General features: G+C 41.0%; 1 protein-coding gene across 2 annotated transcripts; it reads right to left on the bottom strand.

Moving 5' to 3' along the window:
* Nucleotides 1–372: 372 nt before the first annotated feature.
* Nucleotides 373–8737, bottom strand: LOC133923447 (transcription factor BHLH6-like). Of its 2 annotated transcripts, XM_062368745.1 has the most exons (5): nucleotides 8336–8737; nucleotides 8028–8262; nucleotides 7736–7939; nucleotides 7437–7607; nucleotides 373–777 (listed from the first exon to the last, which is right to left on the bottom strand). In XM_062368745.1, exons 1-5 carry the CDS (start codon nucleotides 8428–8430, stop codon nucleotides 688–690), a joined length of 795 nt encoding a protein of 264 aa, XP_062224729.1. In that variant the 5' UTR covers nucleotides 8431–8737; the 3' UTR covers nucleotides 373–687. The 2 variants fall into 2 exon arrangements, with proteins under 2 accessions (XP_062224729.1, XP_062224728.1); XM_062368744.1 differs by lacking the exon at nucleotides 373–777 and having other exon boundaries at nucleotides 5424–7607.
* Between the last annotated feature and the right edge of the window lie 11022 nt (nucleotides 8738–19759).

The following is a 19759-nucleotide window of genomic DNA, read 5'->3' as shown; positions in this document are numbered from 1 at the left end:
GAAACTGCTCTAGAACATGGCTTTAGAAGGGGGGTGGGGCGAAGGATGGAGGCCAGTAATTACTAGACTCGATCCACGCCGCAAGTGTCGTCTCACTGGGTTTCCGTAGAAAAAACCTGAGGTCGAGTCATCCTCTTGCCGGTTATTGTTGCCTCACAGAGAGAGAGGTGGGCTAACCTTGGGTTTTGGGCTAGGGACTGATTTCAGTAGCTCTGGAGCGTGACATTCTTTTCAGTTTATGTTAATTCTTGCCATCACGTATATCTTAATTGACAAATGCAAACCCAAAGATACCTCTTAACCAGAAACATAATGCAGAAATTCGAGCGATCTTAGCTTAGGTTACCTCCAACGGCATTTATTATAGCTCACCCCAACGTCCACATTGCCTACATCTGGGTACATGATTACCTTATGACTATATAACTACGATCCTTGTGAGAATCTTCCTTTAGTATCACCCGGCCAATCAGATTTTGATTCTCACCTTCTACAGATTCATGTTAGGTGGACGTTTTTCCCCTAATCGAGTTTTGTAACTATGATCCTTATCCTAATACTGAAAAAGATAGATCTTTAGATCAACAGATACAATCATTTCTCATAATGAATGAAAATGGCGACACAAAGGTAGTTGATGAGATTCAAAAGCTTGCATCAATCTTCCTAAATAACTCACGGATTTGATTAAGCTTCCGGTGAGATCGAGCTGGGAGACCCGGAGAGAGCAGCTTGTATTGTCTTCTTCAGTTGAGCAGCACAGCCCATTCCTTCTGTCTGTAGATGACAACAAATTGTATCTGAGAAAAAAACACGACAAAGCAGCTTATATTGGCATATATAAGTACAGGTTCAAAATATGTGCACTGAGTTCGACTTCCATTTCAGTCATAAAATTGCAGTTGTTTTCGTCTATAGCTAGGAAGCTTGGATTAACACTACTCAAAATAAATTATTACAGATATATGTTAAACTTTATCATAAACGGTTATAGATTCTGTCTCTATAAAAGTATCTATGATATCGATCTTGTTATAAATAGTTTTAGAATTATCTACCATAGAGTTACAAACAAATTCATTTTTTGTAAAATCGTCTGGTGTATAATAAAAATGACAGATGGGTTTTTTTGAAATCTATCTATGTGCAGTTATAGTCATAGATGGGTTTTATTTGAACTCATCTATGCTAATTGTCACAGATGAGCTTTTTTAAAAACCATACATGTGACCCTTTCCTCTATAAGCATAGCCAAGAAGCAAATGTGTTTATAGGGCCAAGGGTCACACAGGTACAAACATTATAATTCACAAATTAAATAACATATTGTTCAGAATATAAATCACTTGTTGTTCATAACATCAACCAAATATTGTTCAGAACGCAAAGCACAAACATTTACATATGACAAATGTTAAGGACATTAAACATATATACATCACACATTATTTAGAACACATAAACCTAGCTAGCTAAACACAATACCTAGCTATACATCATTGGTCGATCGTTAGATGAAATGATTGACATCTTGGTGATGCCAACTCCTAAAAAGACAAAACGTGATTGGGAAACTTGGGTTGATTAATATCGTCTTTCAAAAAGACGAGATGATAGATATCATCTTAGCCTCCTGCATTTCAGCACGATGTCAACCTAAGCATCATCTTCAATGAACAGCTCGCAGGCATCTGGATTTGGCGGCACCTTGCTATCTCATGTATGAGCTAGAACTGCGTTACTGCCAAATCGCCAGCCACGGTTCAGCAAGAAATGGGTGTTCAAGTCCGTCTTGTAGTTGACGAAAATGTCTCCAATGTTATGAATAACAATAGAGAAATTTTTTATCCAGAAGAACAAAATGAAGAAGGCGATTGATATCATACATAGGGTCGATGAAGGGGGCCTTCGCAATAACAAAGAGGACGAAGTCCACCTAGCCGATGTTGATGCGAAGCATCCACGCTGTCGAAGCCGTCATAAGGACAACCCTTTCCTACCACTTCCTAATTGCCGTGAACTACGCCATTGCAGATCTACGATGGAAAGAAGGTTGTGCTATCACTTACACAGACAAAAGCAATGAAAAGCATATATAAAACCATATAATACTCACTTCAGTATAGTAAAAGGGATTTGGCCCCAGCTGAGATCTCGCTTCTTTGACGTTGATGGCGAGAGAGGATGATGTTTTCTCAGTGCAGTGGAACACATGACGTGATGAGTGAGGAAAAAGAACACTCCTCATCATTTTATATTGAAGGGAGATGAGCGGGTTGTGTGTGGGGAAGCCAAAAGCATGGAGAGACTAGCGGATTGTATGTGCGGAAATTAAAAGAGTTAGGGGAAACAAGCGGTTAAATTTGAAAATATTCGCAGGTCTTTAAATATATATGGGTGTTTATAAAATCTATATGTGTCTATCATATAGATATAGACAGATTTTATAAGAAACCGTCTATGATAATATCACATCTGGATTTTTTAAAAGTTATCTATGTCTGTATGATAGAAACAGACGAATTTATAAAAAATATCTGTGAATTCATTCATATCTAGGGGTACGACTCTTATTACTAAGATACCTATTTTAAAAATAGTCTAAACATACTTAAAAACTGTATATGACATACTGTATATTTTCAATGATTGTGTGCTAGTGTAAGACCTATTTAATAGGAACATCATTCTCGATGAAAGTCAAATCGCTGGTCCCACGTACTCCTTTTAGTGGGAGAGAGTGTAGTTTTTTTTACTTTGATCACTAACTTTTATTTTCAATATATTATTGATATTAAAACTGTAATATATTAACCAATTATATTCGTCCACACCATAATGTATCCACTATCAAATCTAATTCACTTATAAAGACATGAACGCTCAATTTTTTTAAGAGTTTGACCTTTCAAATTTCAAATAATTTCCCTTATTCTCTTACTGGAAAAGGTATCATGTAATTATTTATCAGTCCGACTTCTCTTGCTTAGTTGTGAGGATTCCTCTTCTTCTTTTCTCTTTTAGGAGAGCTCACCATTTTTCTTTCGGAAAAGGGTTATACCACCATTTTTTTAAGCAATTTTTTTCCAAAAAAACTCCGCGTCATTCTTAAATGAGAGGAATGAACTGAAAGTGCCATATATTGTCTACGTAGTACGATGTGTCGCCTTAGTTTAAACTTCATTTGAATTTTAGGCACATGTTATTAATTCACACCTAACAGAGAAAGTCATAGGCATAACCAAGCGAAACGGAAGCATTTTATTCTATGCACCTCCTAAATTTCAGGCAACTAAAATTTTCTGAGTTCTCAGTCTGCGCCGGTGAGCAATTAGGAGTGGTTGGGTTAGGGATCATGTTCAAGATGTTGCTGAGTTTAGAGTGAGCTCTTTGGGAGGTAGGTGGACTGACGATGGAGCGAACATGGAGGAAGGGCAGTGAGGTGGTAGGGTCACCTCAGGCCACGAGATGCGGAGTAACATCAGAGGGGAGTGTTGGGGAACGAAATTATATGAGACCGGTTTTCAAAAAGATCCTTATCTCCGTGTGACACGTGTCCTCTACTTCTCTCAGATGTGTTCAACCAGACCATTGGATCTAGAACGAATAACGTTGATCAGAGTCTTACGGAGGTCTTTCTGTAGACAGTCTCATATAATTTTCTTCCGAGGGTTGGGGTAGGAGAGATGGCAACGCTAGGTTAGGGAGGTAGCTGGCGCTGATTCTGTGACAGAGGTAGGGGCAAGCACAGAACGAAGAAAAATGACTGCGGGAGGAAGACAATGCACATTGTGCTATAGAGAGATTGAAGAAATTATGGTGGCACTACAACAAAACTTTGTTCAACATATTACTTGCTATATAAGTCACATGTGTCGTAGAGAAACACCTTTACCGTTACCTTTACTATAGAGCTCTTGACAACACATATTCCACCTTTTAATGAAAATGTTGATGTTAGTTAAAAATCTTTGATCTGAAGCTGTGTTAATTGTGATCAGAATTTTCGGCTTCTAAGTTAGGCCTGCACATCCCTTTACGACGGATGCACTAACCAATATACTTATATATCTAATAGTAGATTATTTCCAATGAGCATACCAAAGCCGCTGCCCCTAATAGTACTGTGCATGAAAAGCCCCGGCTTAAACACATGACTAAAAGAGGTGCCATTTGCAGGTAGTTGAAAACTAGCATCCCCTTTATTCTAAGTGCCTTCACCTGTCAAATTATTTTCGGCCGACTCCGCACGAGGAATTTTATTCAGCATCGCCACATTAAATTTCCGGGTGGTAACGTTGCGCGCACAGTGAGGACAAGGAGCTAGAAATTAATTCGACACGTCTAACCTAAGAAAAATAAAAAAGTAGAGTCTATCGTATACTTTAAGAAGATGCGTTTGGAGAACATCTCTGACAATCCATGCCAGCAGACAGAGGTGTCCACATCAGATTTTTTTCTAGGTTGAGTATTGTTTAGTCAGTCTACAGTGCATTCAAAAATGCATACAAACTTTTAATACCTAATACATATGGATTTATATTAAATTTGAAAAAAATATAGCTAGTCTATTGAATGGATTATCTATTATGTTTTTTATATATGACATACACAACTTTTTATATCTAGTAGTTAATTATATTGTTACAGACCCTCTAAGACCACCTTCAATAGCACCACCTCAACTAGCTATAGTTTAAAACACCGTCCATGTTAAGGGTTCTAAACAAAATTTGTCTGTGATGGCAAATATCACAGACGATTTTGTTTGATGACCTTATCGCATATGGTTTTTAAAAAGTACCGCCTGTGATGTCCTTCATACCACAGACGGTTCTTAGAAGAAACCATTAGTGATACCTCCACTTATTATAGATGATTTTGAAAAAGATATCACATATGGATTTTAAACAAAAATCGTATATGATACTAGCCATCTTAGACGGTTCTGTGAAAAAACTTGTATGGCATTTGTTTTCAAATTTATAATGATATTTTCTAAAATCCATAATTTTTTCATACGAAGTTGGTGGATGGAGATAATATGTACATGAAAATTATTGCTCTCGATAAGATCAACAATTATGTAGCTGACAACTTTTTTATTTAATGTTATTCAAGTGCATAAATCTGGTTTATAACTAATTTAGCATCCGTAACTTATCGAGTTCGACTCCTTTCATCGTGGTTCACTCGTGGGAGTATATATTAAAAAAATGATTAATATGTTGTATATATGAGATGCAATCATCAAAGCTATTCTTGACATAAAATTCAAAGTATATGTTAGATGAAATATAAAATGATACAAAAATATATGTTAGATAAAGGATCATCTGAATGGTATCAATTACGTTGTGAAATGATAGTATATACAATGGGTAAGTTGGTTCATGATGAAGCCTTCGAAAACAAGTGTCGGTTTATATATTTGAAGTGAGATATTTGGAAATTCACAATATATTCATACAAAGTCGGATGAAAAACAATTTTCTACCAAAATTTTAGATCTTGACCAGATCTATAACTTTGTAGTTAATAACTTTTCCATTTAAAGCTATTTAGGTGCTCAAATAATTTCCTACAGATTCAGACCATAAGGGTTAAAAGAAATACATATCCCATTGCAATCAACAATCAAGGTTAGGAGGGTTTGCTCAGAGTTAAAAGGCCATGTGTTCGAGTCCTTGCAACCGCACACTCTTTTGAAATCACACAAGTTCTAACCTGCAACACATGGCTGTGTAGATAGTATAGGGGTGGTTTGGGTGCAAATTGCTTTTAGGTCTTTCAGCGCAAGAAAGTGAGTTTTTGTTTAAGAACCATATGTGATAACTCCACTTATAACTGATGATTTTTACCATATAACCATATATGATAACATGCATTTTAGGCAGTTCCATAGTCATCTATGATTAGAGGAGTCATCACAGATACTTTAGGGCAGACAGAAGGAAAACCGTCTAGGATGTGCATTTGCAGCCATTTGGAATGAAGCATTTTGTAGTAGTCCTTTATCTTTCCTCTTGCATTATCACAGAGAGAAGCCGAGGGGAATGGGCATGGTGGATGCCGACCAATGGGAGTGGACAGAGAGGACCACCGGTGGGTCCATCGGCTCGAATTCTACGGGAGTGGCACCGTAGTGGTATGTGAAGGCGGAGATGCATGGGGAGCAGATAGATCCCATGGGTGGCAGTCCATGGAGTTGGAAGCATGGACATGGTGCTGATGGTGGCAGAGTAGAAGGCAGCTGCGGCATAGCGGATTTGGATGAGGCAACCGACGGTGGGTGGAGGATGAGGAGAGAGGGTCACACCTGGCGCAAGAGGAAGCAACTGGTGACAGTTGGTATGGTACGTAGTGGAAGAGTCCGGTGCCCGGTGGTGGATCCAATCGACGATGGTGTCAGGAGGGTGTTGTTGGCCATCCGCGCGGAGGCATGGGTGGCCATCCGGTGGAGAGATTGATGAGGGAGGAGAGAGAGAAACTTGCGAGAGTCCGGGGGTTGTGCCCCAAGACCTCCAATGAAGATTTTACAGATGGAGTCATACTGTTAAAAACAACTTGCGAGAGAAGAGAGGGAATTGATTATTTAATCTTGACATGTGGGATTTAGAAATGCTTGCATGAATATTTTAAAGATAGACTGCCAGAAAAGTGACCTTTTACACTCTATAGTTGACGCGGAAGTACCTTGTAGGTATTATTGGTAGCAAGCAGCTATAATTGTTGGTTGGAGGAGCGCTTACTTGTAATGATGCCTGCTTTCGCACCATAGAGCGTCCCGGAAAATGACTTACGATGCCCCCGAGACAGCTCGTAACGCACAAGAGGCGACAGAGCGGTCAGTTCTGGACCGGACATGCACGCATCATACGTGTGAAGTCCTTTGTCCACACTGGTTCACTTTTTATGGTTTGAGATGCAATGCAAGTTCACTACATGAGGGAGAGGGCAAGGACAGTTGAGCCACGTTCAAGTCCAGAATCACGTACGTGGCGAAAAATGTATGTGTGGACGGTGACCGTGCACAATAGCGCTAGCGAAAATATCTGGTAATTCGTAGCATCGTGGCTCAATTAAACGATGGTCCATTTTTGGGAGGGTCTTAGTACAATTCTTGTACCAAATTAACAAAAACCTCTTCGCAATAAGAAAATGACTAGGAATTATATACGGACGAAATTGTTGCGCCGCCCTAGCGTTTCTTCATTCCTCTCTTGTGGTGCAAAAGGTTTCTGAAATTTCATCCAAGGGCGCGCCATGTGTATCTGCCATCCCCGTGACGGCACGGGACCCGAGGACCCAGAGTCACGGAGACATCGAGGACAATCATAAGCGAAAAGGGTCGCGAGCGGGCGGGCAACCACGATTTCAACGTGGCATGGACGTCGTAATAATTGTTGCTGCAGTTGTTGGACGACGGACGTTACCTGTACGAACATGGTGTGGACGACGATGTCGCCGGCGGCGGCGATGCTCGCTGTGACGACGTCGAGGCGGAGCGGCTCCAGCGCCCGCCACACTTTGGCTACGGCGTCCCTGCCCCGGCTGCACCGCACGCTTACCACCGCCACCTTCTCCCTCGCCTCCGACAACTCCACCTGCATGCTTGCGCGCGCATTGAATCGAATCATCAGGTGGCAATGATACTCAGCACAGACGTACGGCTCTAACACGTCATTGATGAAGCTTTATAACTGCTAAAAGTGTCGTTGGGTCAATTACGTACCTCAAGGATTCGGACCGGCGGTGAGGCTGCGCAGCGGGGGGCGTCGTCTTTGGTGGATGAGAATGATGGAACCCTCTTCGTTTCCTTTCCCGGCATCACGGCGGTGGACTCGAGGGCGGATATGTCGGCGAGTATCCGGCGCTCCTCCTCCTTCAGCTGCTCGATGTACGCGATGGCGTCCCTGATGATCGACGCCTTGTCCATCTGCACCGCAACGATCAGATTAATCAATTTGTCAAGCCATTTGCCCATGTGTGGAACAAATTAATAAACTTTGGTGCTCTGCTCTGACCTTGGTGATGTTTGGTACGACGCTCCGGAGCGCGTAGAGCTTCTCGTTGAGCATCCTGCGGCGGTCCCTCTCCATCGCCACGCTCTTGCTCCCCGCCGCGGTCGGCGGAGGCGGTGACATCGCCACTGCCGCCGTGGAGCAGGTGTTCGCGCCGTCCGGCGAGCTCGAGTCCTCGTGGTACGACGAGCAGACACCGGACAGTGACTCTGCCGCCTCGTTCGGCGGAACGTACATACTGTTGCATCAACAAACCATTCAGCCCACTCTTTCCCAACAAGAAGAAAAAGACGAGTCAGTTAGTGAATCACCTGTCGACGACGTCGAGGTCGAGGGGCTCGAGGTGGAACTGAGGCGACGAGTGCCAGTAGAAATCGAAGCCGACTCCCATCATGTCCTCCTCCATTGGGATTGCTAGATTGGACACTCCTTGCTGCTAGCTGTTCTTCTGAAATACTCAGCCACAGGTACACTAGAACCTCACTCTCTAGCTGCTCTGCTTAGCACTGATGCTTTTACTACTTAATAGAGGTTTTATGGAATGGAGTAATTACAGTGTGGGGAGATGAGCGAAGCAAGGCATTTGGTGTGCAGCGGATGGATCTATGGATATGTCGGCCATGTGCATTCTGCTTCTCTTGGCGTCAGTGTTTTTCAGATGGAAACACCAGATCGGTGGGACACAGGTGGCACCATGTAAGATGGGTCGAGCTTGATGGAGGGAGTCTTCCACTGCATCGACCTACCACCAAAGCTATCATTATCGGAGGCAAACTGGATTTACCGGTTATATAGGTGGGGCCAGTAAACTTGAGCATATTTGCATTAGTTCATACCAAATTGATAAATCGATTAGGTTTTAAGAAGCTGCATTATTGTGTCTCTAAAGAAAAAAGTATGATCCTCGTGGCATCATGATAGATATTACTCTCTACAATAAGTATAACTCAATCATGGATTAGTTATATAACTCTATGTGTTTGTTGGCACTCGGTGAATATGATAATAATGATTCCTCCTCGTCCTCATCTAGTAGATTGGTTATTGATGAGATACAACTGGAGTCACAAGAACTTTTTCATTGAACAGGAAGCTTTCTCATGGGGAAAAAAGAGTTAAGAAGAAAGGGAGGGTGCCACTGGAGGAATGGGAGGAGACTAATGTAGATGTTTATGAATTGGATTCTTTATATAGTTGTCCAGCTTATGTGGAGTGAGGGGACAACAATTTTGGGGATGGTGAAGGCAACGGCGAGTTTCATTCAGACTGTGCTTCATCTAGAAAAATCTTATTTCCCTACAACACAAATCCTCCTCTTGTAACTCATATCATCCAACGCTAATGGAATACATTGCAGGCTCGCCCACCTCCCTGTTCCATGCACCTATGATAATGAAACATGATTAATTTCCCTAACACGAATTCTCATCTTGGTGGTTCTGATGAGCCCATGGCTCCTTCGGATACGATTAATACAGCCAATAATTCCCAAATCATACAAGGCCCAATTACAAGAGTACGTGCACGATAATTAGACCACCAGGTGAACTCGTTTCTCGCTGTTCATATTTCCTTGGATGGATTACTACTAAATTCTTGTGATATTTTATTACATAAAAATGTGGGAAACTATAATCTTACCTGGACGTCACCTTTTGAAGGCCAGGTCTACTCGGACTCGAGGCTGAGCTCTAGTCAAAGTCGTGGTCGTGGTTGAGTCTCAAAACAACATGTCAGTAAAATAGACATAACTCTCTCATACGAAGTCCTTTTTAGACGTTCTTGGACTTGCTGTAAAACTTATGTCGAGCTATTTCTAATGGATCTATGCTTGACCAAATATTTCTTATAGTTTAGTCAGAGTCAAAGAAATAAAGTGTTGCATCACTATTTTGGACCCTGTCGGGTTTTGTAATCGTGTCGAGGTCAGAGTCCAGGTTGTGCACGCCTCTTTCCACAGCTGCATAACCCTAGGTTGACCCCCTCATGTCTTCCTATAAATATACGGTAGCCATCATAGTTTAGGCTCGACTTTAGCTTATATTATTCTCTTTTAGATAGTTTCGCCATTTATCAGTTTGTTAAACTCCAACTTGAGCACTTTATTAGTAATTAGCAATATTCATATTGCATCTACCTGTTTTTGCTTGTGTTATCGATTCGCTTGCAGGAAAATCCTTCTTGGCGAGGTCAACCATGTCTTAGCACGGTTGATAACCACAGAGTAGTAGTATAGTGGTTACGAGGCTTCTCAATCTGTTCTGTTCGGAGCCTTTGGATCATCAACATCGAAGCTTCACCAATCGACTTATCATATTACCTTTCGGAAGATCAGGCAAACATGCATCAGGTTCTAATACTTTAGCTGGTGGTTCATAGTGGTGCTGCTTGTGCAGAATCCAGCTTATTGGAGAAAATGGTGGAAAGTAGTTTCTACTTTTTACTTCATTCATGGCTTTTGCTTACCGATAAAGGTTGCATAATCTTGCGTTTGGCATAGCTTCTTGTTGGCATCAGTTATTGTACTATTTTAACATCAATTTCTCTCAATATATGACCGAATTATCACTACGATTATAGATTATTATCACTAATATTGATAATTTTACGACATAATACACAATTCTCCATTCGAGATGGGCCAAAACCTTGGCCCATCAAGGCTCAAGCAGCCAACGATGGCCCAAGAGAACCAACATGGAAGGATCGAGGCCCAAGTCCAAGACTAGATTGGTCAACAAGTCTTCTAGACCATCCAAAAGCATCCTGAAACCTTGAATTATTTGTAGAACTAGGACAACAACACCTTCCAACGCAGATTCGGATTCTAAGACGTCCTCAAATGGAAAACTTGATAATACGAAAATTGTAGATATCATCGAGATCTTTGATTTACATATATGGAAGACATATTTTGGACTATGGAGCTAGGAGATGTTGCCCCTGAAATAAGTGTTGCGCAAAAGAATATGAAAGAGAACAGATTATCTCGCTTTTTAGGATCAACACGATATTTTTAGGGAAAGGGATAATGAAAATGTTGTAGTTCTTTTTGAGAGCTACAATTTAGAGTTTAAATTAATTGAATTTTTGGTCCGTGCGTAGGAGATATCGTCCTTTGAAAAGTGAGTTATGAAAAAGGAAATTCTTTCACCAACTTGAAGAGTTAAAAAACAAGTATTTACTTCTTTCAATAGATCTTAGGTACAACGGATGTAACATCCCATGGACCACTACAAGCCCAAAGTGCTACTAACCTAAGGATCCTCTGAACAAGAAAATTTTAGCAACACCTCCCGTAAAAATGGATATAACGAAAGCAAACAAACACAAGCAGTTACATATAGATATCATTAGTGCACTAACATAATCCAACATCCTAGTAAATGAGGAACATTCCTTGAATGGACTTCCACATCACGATAAAAGCGCCAGGCAACAAAACAACTAAGAGTCACCAATTGGCATCATAACCAGACTAAACATCAAGTGGAGGTGTTTGTGCAAACGATGTACTGCTACCCCCATCCCGCATGCTCACGGTCACCTCACGTTGTACCTGAAAGATAGCAAGGATGAGATTCAAAAATCACAGCAGGTGAATTGATTTAACAAGTTATTTAGCTACAGCTCATTAAGCATCACCCTTAACAAAGATAATAAGCTGAACATGTTGACAATAACTAAAAAACATAATTAAGCCTGGCAAAGCATCAACAACCACATACTCCATCTGCTACGTATGATTCACCATATCAACTCCATCCAATACGGTATTAACAGCTTCTTTGCAATATAAGAACAACGTTGAAGCAATATAAGACGAATGCATAAGTATGCATATACCATATTCTTCCTCATCCTTACCCCTCTACGGGTAATGTAATGGTGTACGCCATACCCCTCCACGTGTAATGTAGAACACTGTACCAGTGCGATCGCGCCCATAAGACAACGACATAACTTTCAATGCATAAGTTACATATGAATGATATGTTTCATGCATAGCTAACAACATAACTTCTAATATATGCATAATACTTTAAGAATTGTACGTTATAGCAAATGAACAACTTTAAAGTGACAAATCTCGCTTACTTCGCTTCTTAATTCAATGATTCATTTAAACTTTGAAAAAGTAAATATTAAGTCAACAAGCTCAAGCATAATCAAAGGACATAAATATGTGACATGCTTTACATACGAGAGAAATAAACAAGTGCAAGAAACAATACTTATCCCACTTCCTTTACTCGATCTGGGAAACATCCAATCTTCATAAATTAGAAAGTAAGTAACACACTTAAATTTCATTTAACAAATTATTAGTAAGTGCATCAATTAAAAGATGGAGGTAATAAAATAATAAGTTAAAGTATAACCATCCGCTATATTCACTTGCCTTCACCGACGATGAAGACGTAAACTAACTGCGTCATGATGTTGCACCACCTGAACAAGTATAAAACAAGCACACGCTTACTACATACAAAAACCCCATTTACATAGCACTACCGGAAAAACTGCGTTCAGCCCATAGCAGCAAAGCTGCTTCACAATTTCATATATTTAAATTTACTGTACAGAACACAGCAAATTAGGATTCTTGAAAACTACAGAATGAGGGCTTCAACATTTTCTAGAGTTTAAATTTTAATTCTGTCTACAACTATGCGTAACATGTGTTGCAAAACCAAAGGCTGACTCTGTCTCGGTACTCTAGACACCATTCAACAAAGCACAAATGGCAAACCAAAGTTCTGACAATTATGAAATTTATACAGTGGACAGATTACCTTATGAGCTTCAACTTTTGTTATGGTGAGATAAATCATAAGAGTTTCTAAGATCTCTGAAACAGCCCTCGAAAAGACCCTATGAACAAAACAGACACTGCAACACAACAGTATTCCATCATCGATTGTGCACAAACTACATAGCCGAAATTTCTGAAAATTTAACAGCAGCTAGGTATTGACAATAGCTACAACTTTCTAATTGATGGGTTCTACAAGAAAAATCTATATGGCAATGGAAACAACTACCGAAGATGCACTGCAGAAACAACAATTCAGATCCATACAACATGTTAAAATGGGTGTATAGGAGAAACCGCTAAACGAAAATTTATGAACAAATACTCCACGGAAAGTTTAATAAATGATCTAAAACTTTATAATTGTAACTTTCTGCAAGAAATATCGTTAAGATCACATAGACGACCGCCAAAGTGACACTGGTGAAACATCATCTTCCAGAAAATCTAGGTTGGAGGATTTCACTGGAACCATCCACTAATCCACCACCAAAACTTCTTGATCGGCAATAGAACACATCTACAACAGAGGGCAAAAAGGCCAGGAGCTCCATTCCTAGATCACCCAATGATTTGGGGACATTCCTAAAGGAAGATGATATCCTTCCCCATCCAACGATGGCGTAGCGTGGTCACCACCTCGATCCTCGCTGGCACCACTACGATGGCGCACAGCGGCAGTAGCAGGGGGTGGAGATCCCTCCTCCATCCCCACTCCTCATCATGGCAATCACAAGGGCAGCTCCAGGGATGCCCTCTCCTCTCCCTTCCTCTCTCCTCTTCTCCTTCTCCCTCTCAGAAACGCTGATCAGCACATGCTCACGTGTTTTGCTCCTCATGGTCCCCCCGACAGACCCCACTTTTCATTTTTTAAACTTTTTCCTCCCGCATCTTTCCATTTTGGAAAGTTTTTCAAATAAGTTATCCGAATAAGTTTTCCAAATAAGTTTTTCAAAAAAATTAACGTGAAAAGTTTGGAGAAAATGTTATGAGGAAAAGTTAAGGACAAAATTTTGCTCAGAAAACTTATTCAGAAAACTTATTCGTGAAACTTTCAAAAAATGGAAAGATACGAGAGGGAAAAATTTCCAAAAACGGAAAGTGGAGAGGCTGTTTAAAAAGTTGCTGGTTCTCTAATTGGCGCGCGCATGTGAATTAGTTGGGTCCTCTCCCTCTTCTGTCCTTCTTCATGGGGGCACACTCAGCGGGGGCAGCAAGGGCATTAGACAAGGGGAGGGGCGGCAGCTACAACTAGGCAAAGGAAAAGGTAGAGGGGTGGGGAACTTAGGGTTTAGGTTTTGGGCTAGTTGGGTCCTAGGCCCAATCAGATGGCCAACTATTTTTTCTTCTGTTTTTTGCAGGTATTACAGTGGATCACGCCCTAAGGAACATTTAGATTATAAATAAGACCTCAGGGATGTCCCGATTATATCCAATCTCATAATTTTGAGTTGAGAGCCACAAACATCAGAATCCCATTGCCAACTTGAGCCATTGTCTAGTTGTCGAGTTTATGCTAGTTGGCTAGTTATCCTAGCAAATTAGAGCTCTAATCGGAGTAGCCCTTGAATTGGAAACACTCTAATTATGCTCTAATTAGTCAAGGTTCTAATTAGACCAAATTTTAAGAGCTGGATTCGATCATTGTTAGGTGTGCCTGTCATGACGCTTGAATCATCTATCTTGTGAAGATTGATTTGCCTTTCAAAATTATGTTAGTGATCTTGTTTCTCTCTCGATCCATATTATTATCATCATGCTTAGTCCTTCATTTAGATGCATCTAGACGATTAGATACCAGATGTAATCATGATGATTAGATCTATTAGTCAACTTATCATCATAGTATGGTATGATCTAAGTGGGTATGTTGGTAGTCTTTGCTAGGCTTAATCGTGTTGGAATGTCTCCAGCGTGCTGCAATGCTATTGTATAGATTAACTAGTCTTATAGACTTTAATTTCGAGAGTTGTTTAGTGTTTTCTGGTAGTGAGTCTACTTGCTTAGGTTGTATTTACTAAAAAGTAAGGAAATGAGGATTCTTTGAGAGCTTAGTAGGTGATAATCGAGGGTGGTTATAGATTTAAAGTTGCATAGCTTATCAATGGAAAATCTATCTTCTAGCTAGAACTACAAGTAGTGCTACCGTGATTAAGCTTAATTCATATCTAGCTATGACTCATAATTTTGGTTGTTGTTTTCTTGTGCTACTTTCACTCTACTCTCTATATGCAATCATGTGGGTCGGCCAGCTCCTAATGGCTTCAATTTTAGCTTCATCCACTTTAATTACTTGTGGAGTAACAACATAGCTAAGAAAAGCAACTCGATTCGTGCAAAAGGTGCACTTGTCAAGGTTATCAAACAAACCTGCATCACTCAGAAGCATTAAAAACAGCACGCAAATGATTAATGCGTTCATGTATCTTGCTATAGATTAATATATCATTAAAATAAACCACCATAAATTACCAATGAAAGCACATAAAACCTCATTCATCAAATGCATGAAAGTGCTAGGTGCATTAGTCAAATCAAAAGGCATCACTAACCACTCATATAAATCGAATTAGTTTTGAAAGCATTTTTCATTCATCACCCAATTCCTTTCTAATCCGGTGGTAACCACTACAAGTCAATCTTTGTAAAAAGAATAGAATGACTCAACTCATCAATCATGTCATGCAACCTAGGAATATGATGATGATACCTTATTGTAATATTATTAATGGCTATACAATTAATACACATGCGCCAACTACCATCTCTCTTACAAACCAAAAGAACAAGAACAAGGGACTAAGGCTTTCTCTTACCGACGATGAGTAGTATAGAACTACCATATATGCATATCCTATCTATATACGAATCCCCTAGGGTTTCCTGGACTCTCAGAGCATATGATTGTATCCGGAGAATGAGTCCCTGGATGTATGGAAACTGCCCACAGGTTCCAGAATATCCGTTAACAAGGAAGTCTATCCCTAAGTTTAAGGATGACATAATCCTACTCGAGAAAGAGTTCAGGAGCCACATGGTAGCCCCATATATATATGGAGCCAAGGGACCCTATGGAGGACAAGCCAAAAGAAGTCCCTACAAGCCCATTGAAGCCATTCAACCCTACAATAGCTCTAAACCCTCGAGCCTCCTGTAACTTATATCTGTATTAGCATCTCTTCCTGACTACTCACAAGGGAGCCCTTCAACTAGGTTTAGATCTATCTATGCTTGCCAAGCACTCCCTTGTAAACAGTCTCAGAGATCAATACAAGACCAATATGGCATAGGCTATTATCCTAAGGGATGCCTAAACCTGTATAAAACTCTATGTGTGCAGTGTGATTCGCCTACTGGAAGCATCCCCCACTCTTTCTACTAGTTCGTGAGGTTGGCAGTTCACCAATCATCGACAGCTGTCACCATCCATAGGGATCATGACCAATGACACCGAATCTTCACCACACACCTGAGGTATAGAATTGTACTTTGATGTATTGTTAACACTCAAAAGCTCGGGGGCTAGGGCAACTCTCCTCTCCCCGAGTGGAGAATGCTTGCTATATGTTTTGTAGATTGGCTTTTAGGTTACAAACAACACGGCCGAGTAAAAAGCTTGCTCACCGGTCTTCGAGTAGCTCCTGCACTCGACATCTACCGCTTATTCATGAATCGGGATTCATAGCTGGTGGTGAAGCCAGTTGAGTAGGAGTATTAAAACTCATATAAGACCATGGCATCTTACCTTGTAGAGGTGAGGAAGCTAGAAAAGAAATTCATCAGACTTGAGAAAGGTAACTGAATCGTTGATAGTCTTTCTTGATGTAGGAAACATGCCCTTAAGGAGATTGTAGCATTTACTTTAGGGCATGTATGTGATTTTGGTGATTAATGATAACATAGTGAATGGGACTGACATGCGTGTCAAGTATATACGTTAGTAGGTCTCATGGATGTAATACATGAAGAAGCCACCGAAACCGGGACAATGTTTGGTTGAAATTTAGAAGACCCAGAGAAAATGACCTCATCAGATGGTCTGGTGCTAGATAAGTTTTTACACGCCAGAGATTTGTGTCCAGATGTAGTTGACCTCACCTTATAGTCCGGTGTTAAGCAAGTTCAATACATTGGATAATAAACAGTGCAAAGACAAAGCAGAAGACCTCAACAAATGGTCCGGTGCTTAGGAAGTGTGCTCATCGGATCATTTCTGACAGTGGGTGAGGATCACCTCACCGGATGGACCGGTGCGTAATGTGTAGTACACACCAGAGCATTTCCAAAGGAAGAAAGAGAAGAAGACATAAGTCAGATGGTCCGATATGAAGAACTATGTGCGCCGGAGGCTTACACTGGAGCATTTTATGCAAAGAGAGTTCAAGTGGCTCGGTTAGCTCAAGACAACTCACTGGATAGTCCGATGATGTATGTTATGTACACCGGAGTATTTTTGAGAAACTAAGTGGATAAGTGCCTTGGTTTAATTGTGATGAGTCATTGACATTGTTGGATTTGAGTTGATCTTGGTTGGCTTGAGCTTATATTTGCATGTATTCATGTATGGCTAACCAAAGCTGGAGTGCAGAATGGTTTTGGCGTGTGCCCAGGGAATTTTTTCTCACCGGATTGTCTAGTATGAGATATTTTGATCTCCCAGGATGTTCCGACGATGGGGTGCAAGTGAACGCCAGACCATTTGGCTTCGGAGGCTGAAATTCACATGTGCACCGGATGATCCAGTATGGTAAGTTGTGAATGCCGGAGTAGCTCATCGAAAGGTCCGATGTTGAGAGGATTTCAACACTGGAGCATTTAACAAAGATGTAGGTTTTCGGTGCCAGAGCTAGCCTACACATCGGATGGTCCAGTGTGTATACTAAAGGAACACCGAATTGTTTAACAAAGTAGTGAAAAATCATGGTCTGGTGGTGGTCTACTGACCGGACGGTCCAGTGTTAAGCATAGTGAATGCTGGAGGTTTTTCCAAACGGTGTCCAAAGTCAGGATGAGTTGTACACATCGGCTAGTCCGATGATTGTATTGGTGTGCGTGCTAGACCATCCACTGTTCACACTTTTGTTGCGATAGTCTTTTTTCAATAGGGAAATGATTTGAGCTAACTTGTGATGAAGTTATATGTGTTCAGAGATACATATCTGCTTGTCTCATGATGTGTAGGTGATGGATGTAACTTGGCGAACGAGGGCGGGATGATCTGGGCCAAGTAGGATGCTTGGTGCCAGATGATCGAGGAGGCTGGGTGAAGTCGAGGGTGATCCAAGCTGTGCACATGGAGGTCAAGCAAAGCTTGGAAGGAAGAATGAGGATGGTGTGTTGATAAAGTCAAGTGAAGGGGATTTCAGTGCAAGTAACAAGGTGGCACGAGGGATCGAGAGCGGGAGAGACATGCTGGTGGTGAAGATCGTAAGATGGAGTACATGCGTCAACATCGGAATACCTACTTGAGGCCAAGCAAGTTGCGGCTAGTCACACGTTGAAAAATGTACCAGGGTTTCGCGGTTTGGCCATTAAACCATGGGAGGACTGGAGGGTCACATGGCATCATCGCAAAGCTTGCATCGAGGTGAAGCTAAGTCGCGAAGAAGCCATGACCGTTCGATGGACGGAGCGAAAAATGGACCTAAATGCCCTGGTGGTAGGTAGGGGTGCATTACTGGTGAGAGGTATTTTGGGAACAAGGAAACTTAGAGGCCAAGGCACCTCCCGAGGCCTATAAATAGAGGGATAGGATTATAGAGAGAGGGTGAGCCAGCTATTTGAGAGTCTAGTGATAGGTTTTGAAGGAGAGGAGATCTCACAAGCAAGCAAGCTCAATGCCAATACATACAGGCAAGGATGAGGAGACAAGAGAAGGAGTCAAGCTCAAGTAATGAAAGCCTCATCATCCTCCCGTCCAAGAAAAGCTCTTACTCAAGGTCATCATTCCACAAGTCGTCACACAAGCCATCTCAAAAGTGCTTTATGGCCAAATGTATGGATAGCAATGTAAGTGAGGATGAATCCGATAGGGATTACCCCCCTCAAGAAGAACTCCTTTATTTGATTAGTAAGTAACAAAGGGCCTTAAAAAAATAAGCTAAAGAACTTAACAAATTCAATGCCCTTAATGACATTCATACTACCTTTGTTTCTAATTATGAACAACTATTGAGCAAATTAAATTTGCTAAACAAGGAGCATGAAGAGCTTAGGGATAAATTTAAGTGCATTGAATCTCAAACTAAGGCCCATTTGAAGCAATCTACTTCTCTCTTGAATTTCAATTCTAAGGTAGATGTTTCCACTTCTTGTGATGATTTGATTGATTTATCTAGCTCACCCCTTTGCAATGAGACATGCATTGAGAATGTTGTTGTAGAACCATCTAATGAACTTATTTCACAATAGAATGATGAGCTCAAGCAAAAGTGAAGAAGTTTAAGAAGGACTTAGCAAGATTAAAAGGCAACGGACATGTCCAACCTTCTCAAGATAATCATATTTTAGAATGGTGAACAAGCTTGCGGAGGGGTCCACCGTGACATGTTTCAAATGCCATCAAGAAGGCTACAAGTCCTTCAAATGCAAGCAAGTCAAGAAGGAGACCAAGGAGAAGAAGAAGATGACGAACCTCTCTAACAAGACCTCCAACCTCTACACCAAGGCCAATTACAAGGTCAAGACTAAGAGCAACCACTACAAGCTCAAGAAAAAGGACAATGGGAAGGTGATTACCCACATGGTTGGGAGAAAGGAATGGAGGTGGAACCAACCCATTTGAGTACCCAAGGAAGTCATCACCAACATGAAGGGCCCCAATCGGTTTGGGTTCCAAAGAAGACTTGAAGCTCGAGGCGACTATAGCGATTTGGAAACTTGTCTCACAAAATGGAGTGAAAGTTCAAGCAAAGAAGCC

This window comes from Phragmites australis, chromosome 7, assembly GCF_958298935.1.
Source record: "Phragmites australis chromosome 7, lpPhrAust1.1, whole genome shotgun sequence".
Lineage (NCBI taxonomy): Eukaryota > Viridiplantae > Streptophyta > Magnoliopsida > Poales > Poaceae > Phragmites > Phragmites australis.
Note: the sequence above shows the minus strand (reverse complement) of the source record. Positions and strands in the feature narration are given on the sequence as shown.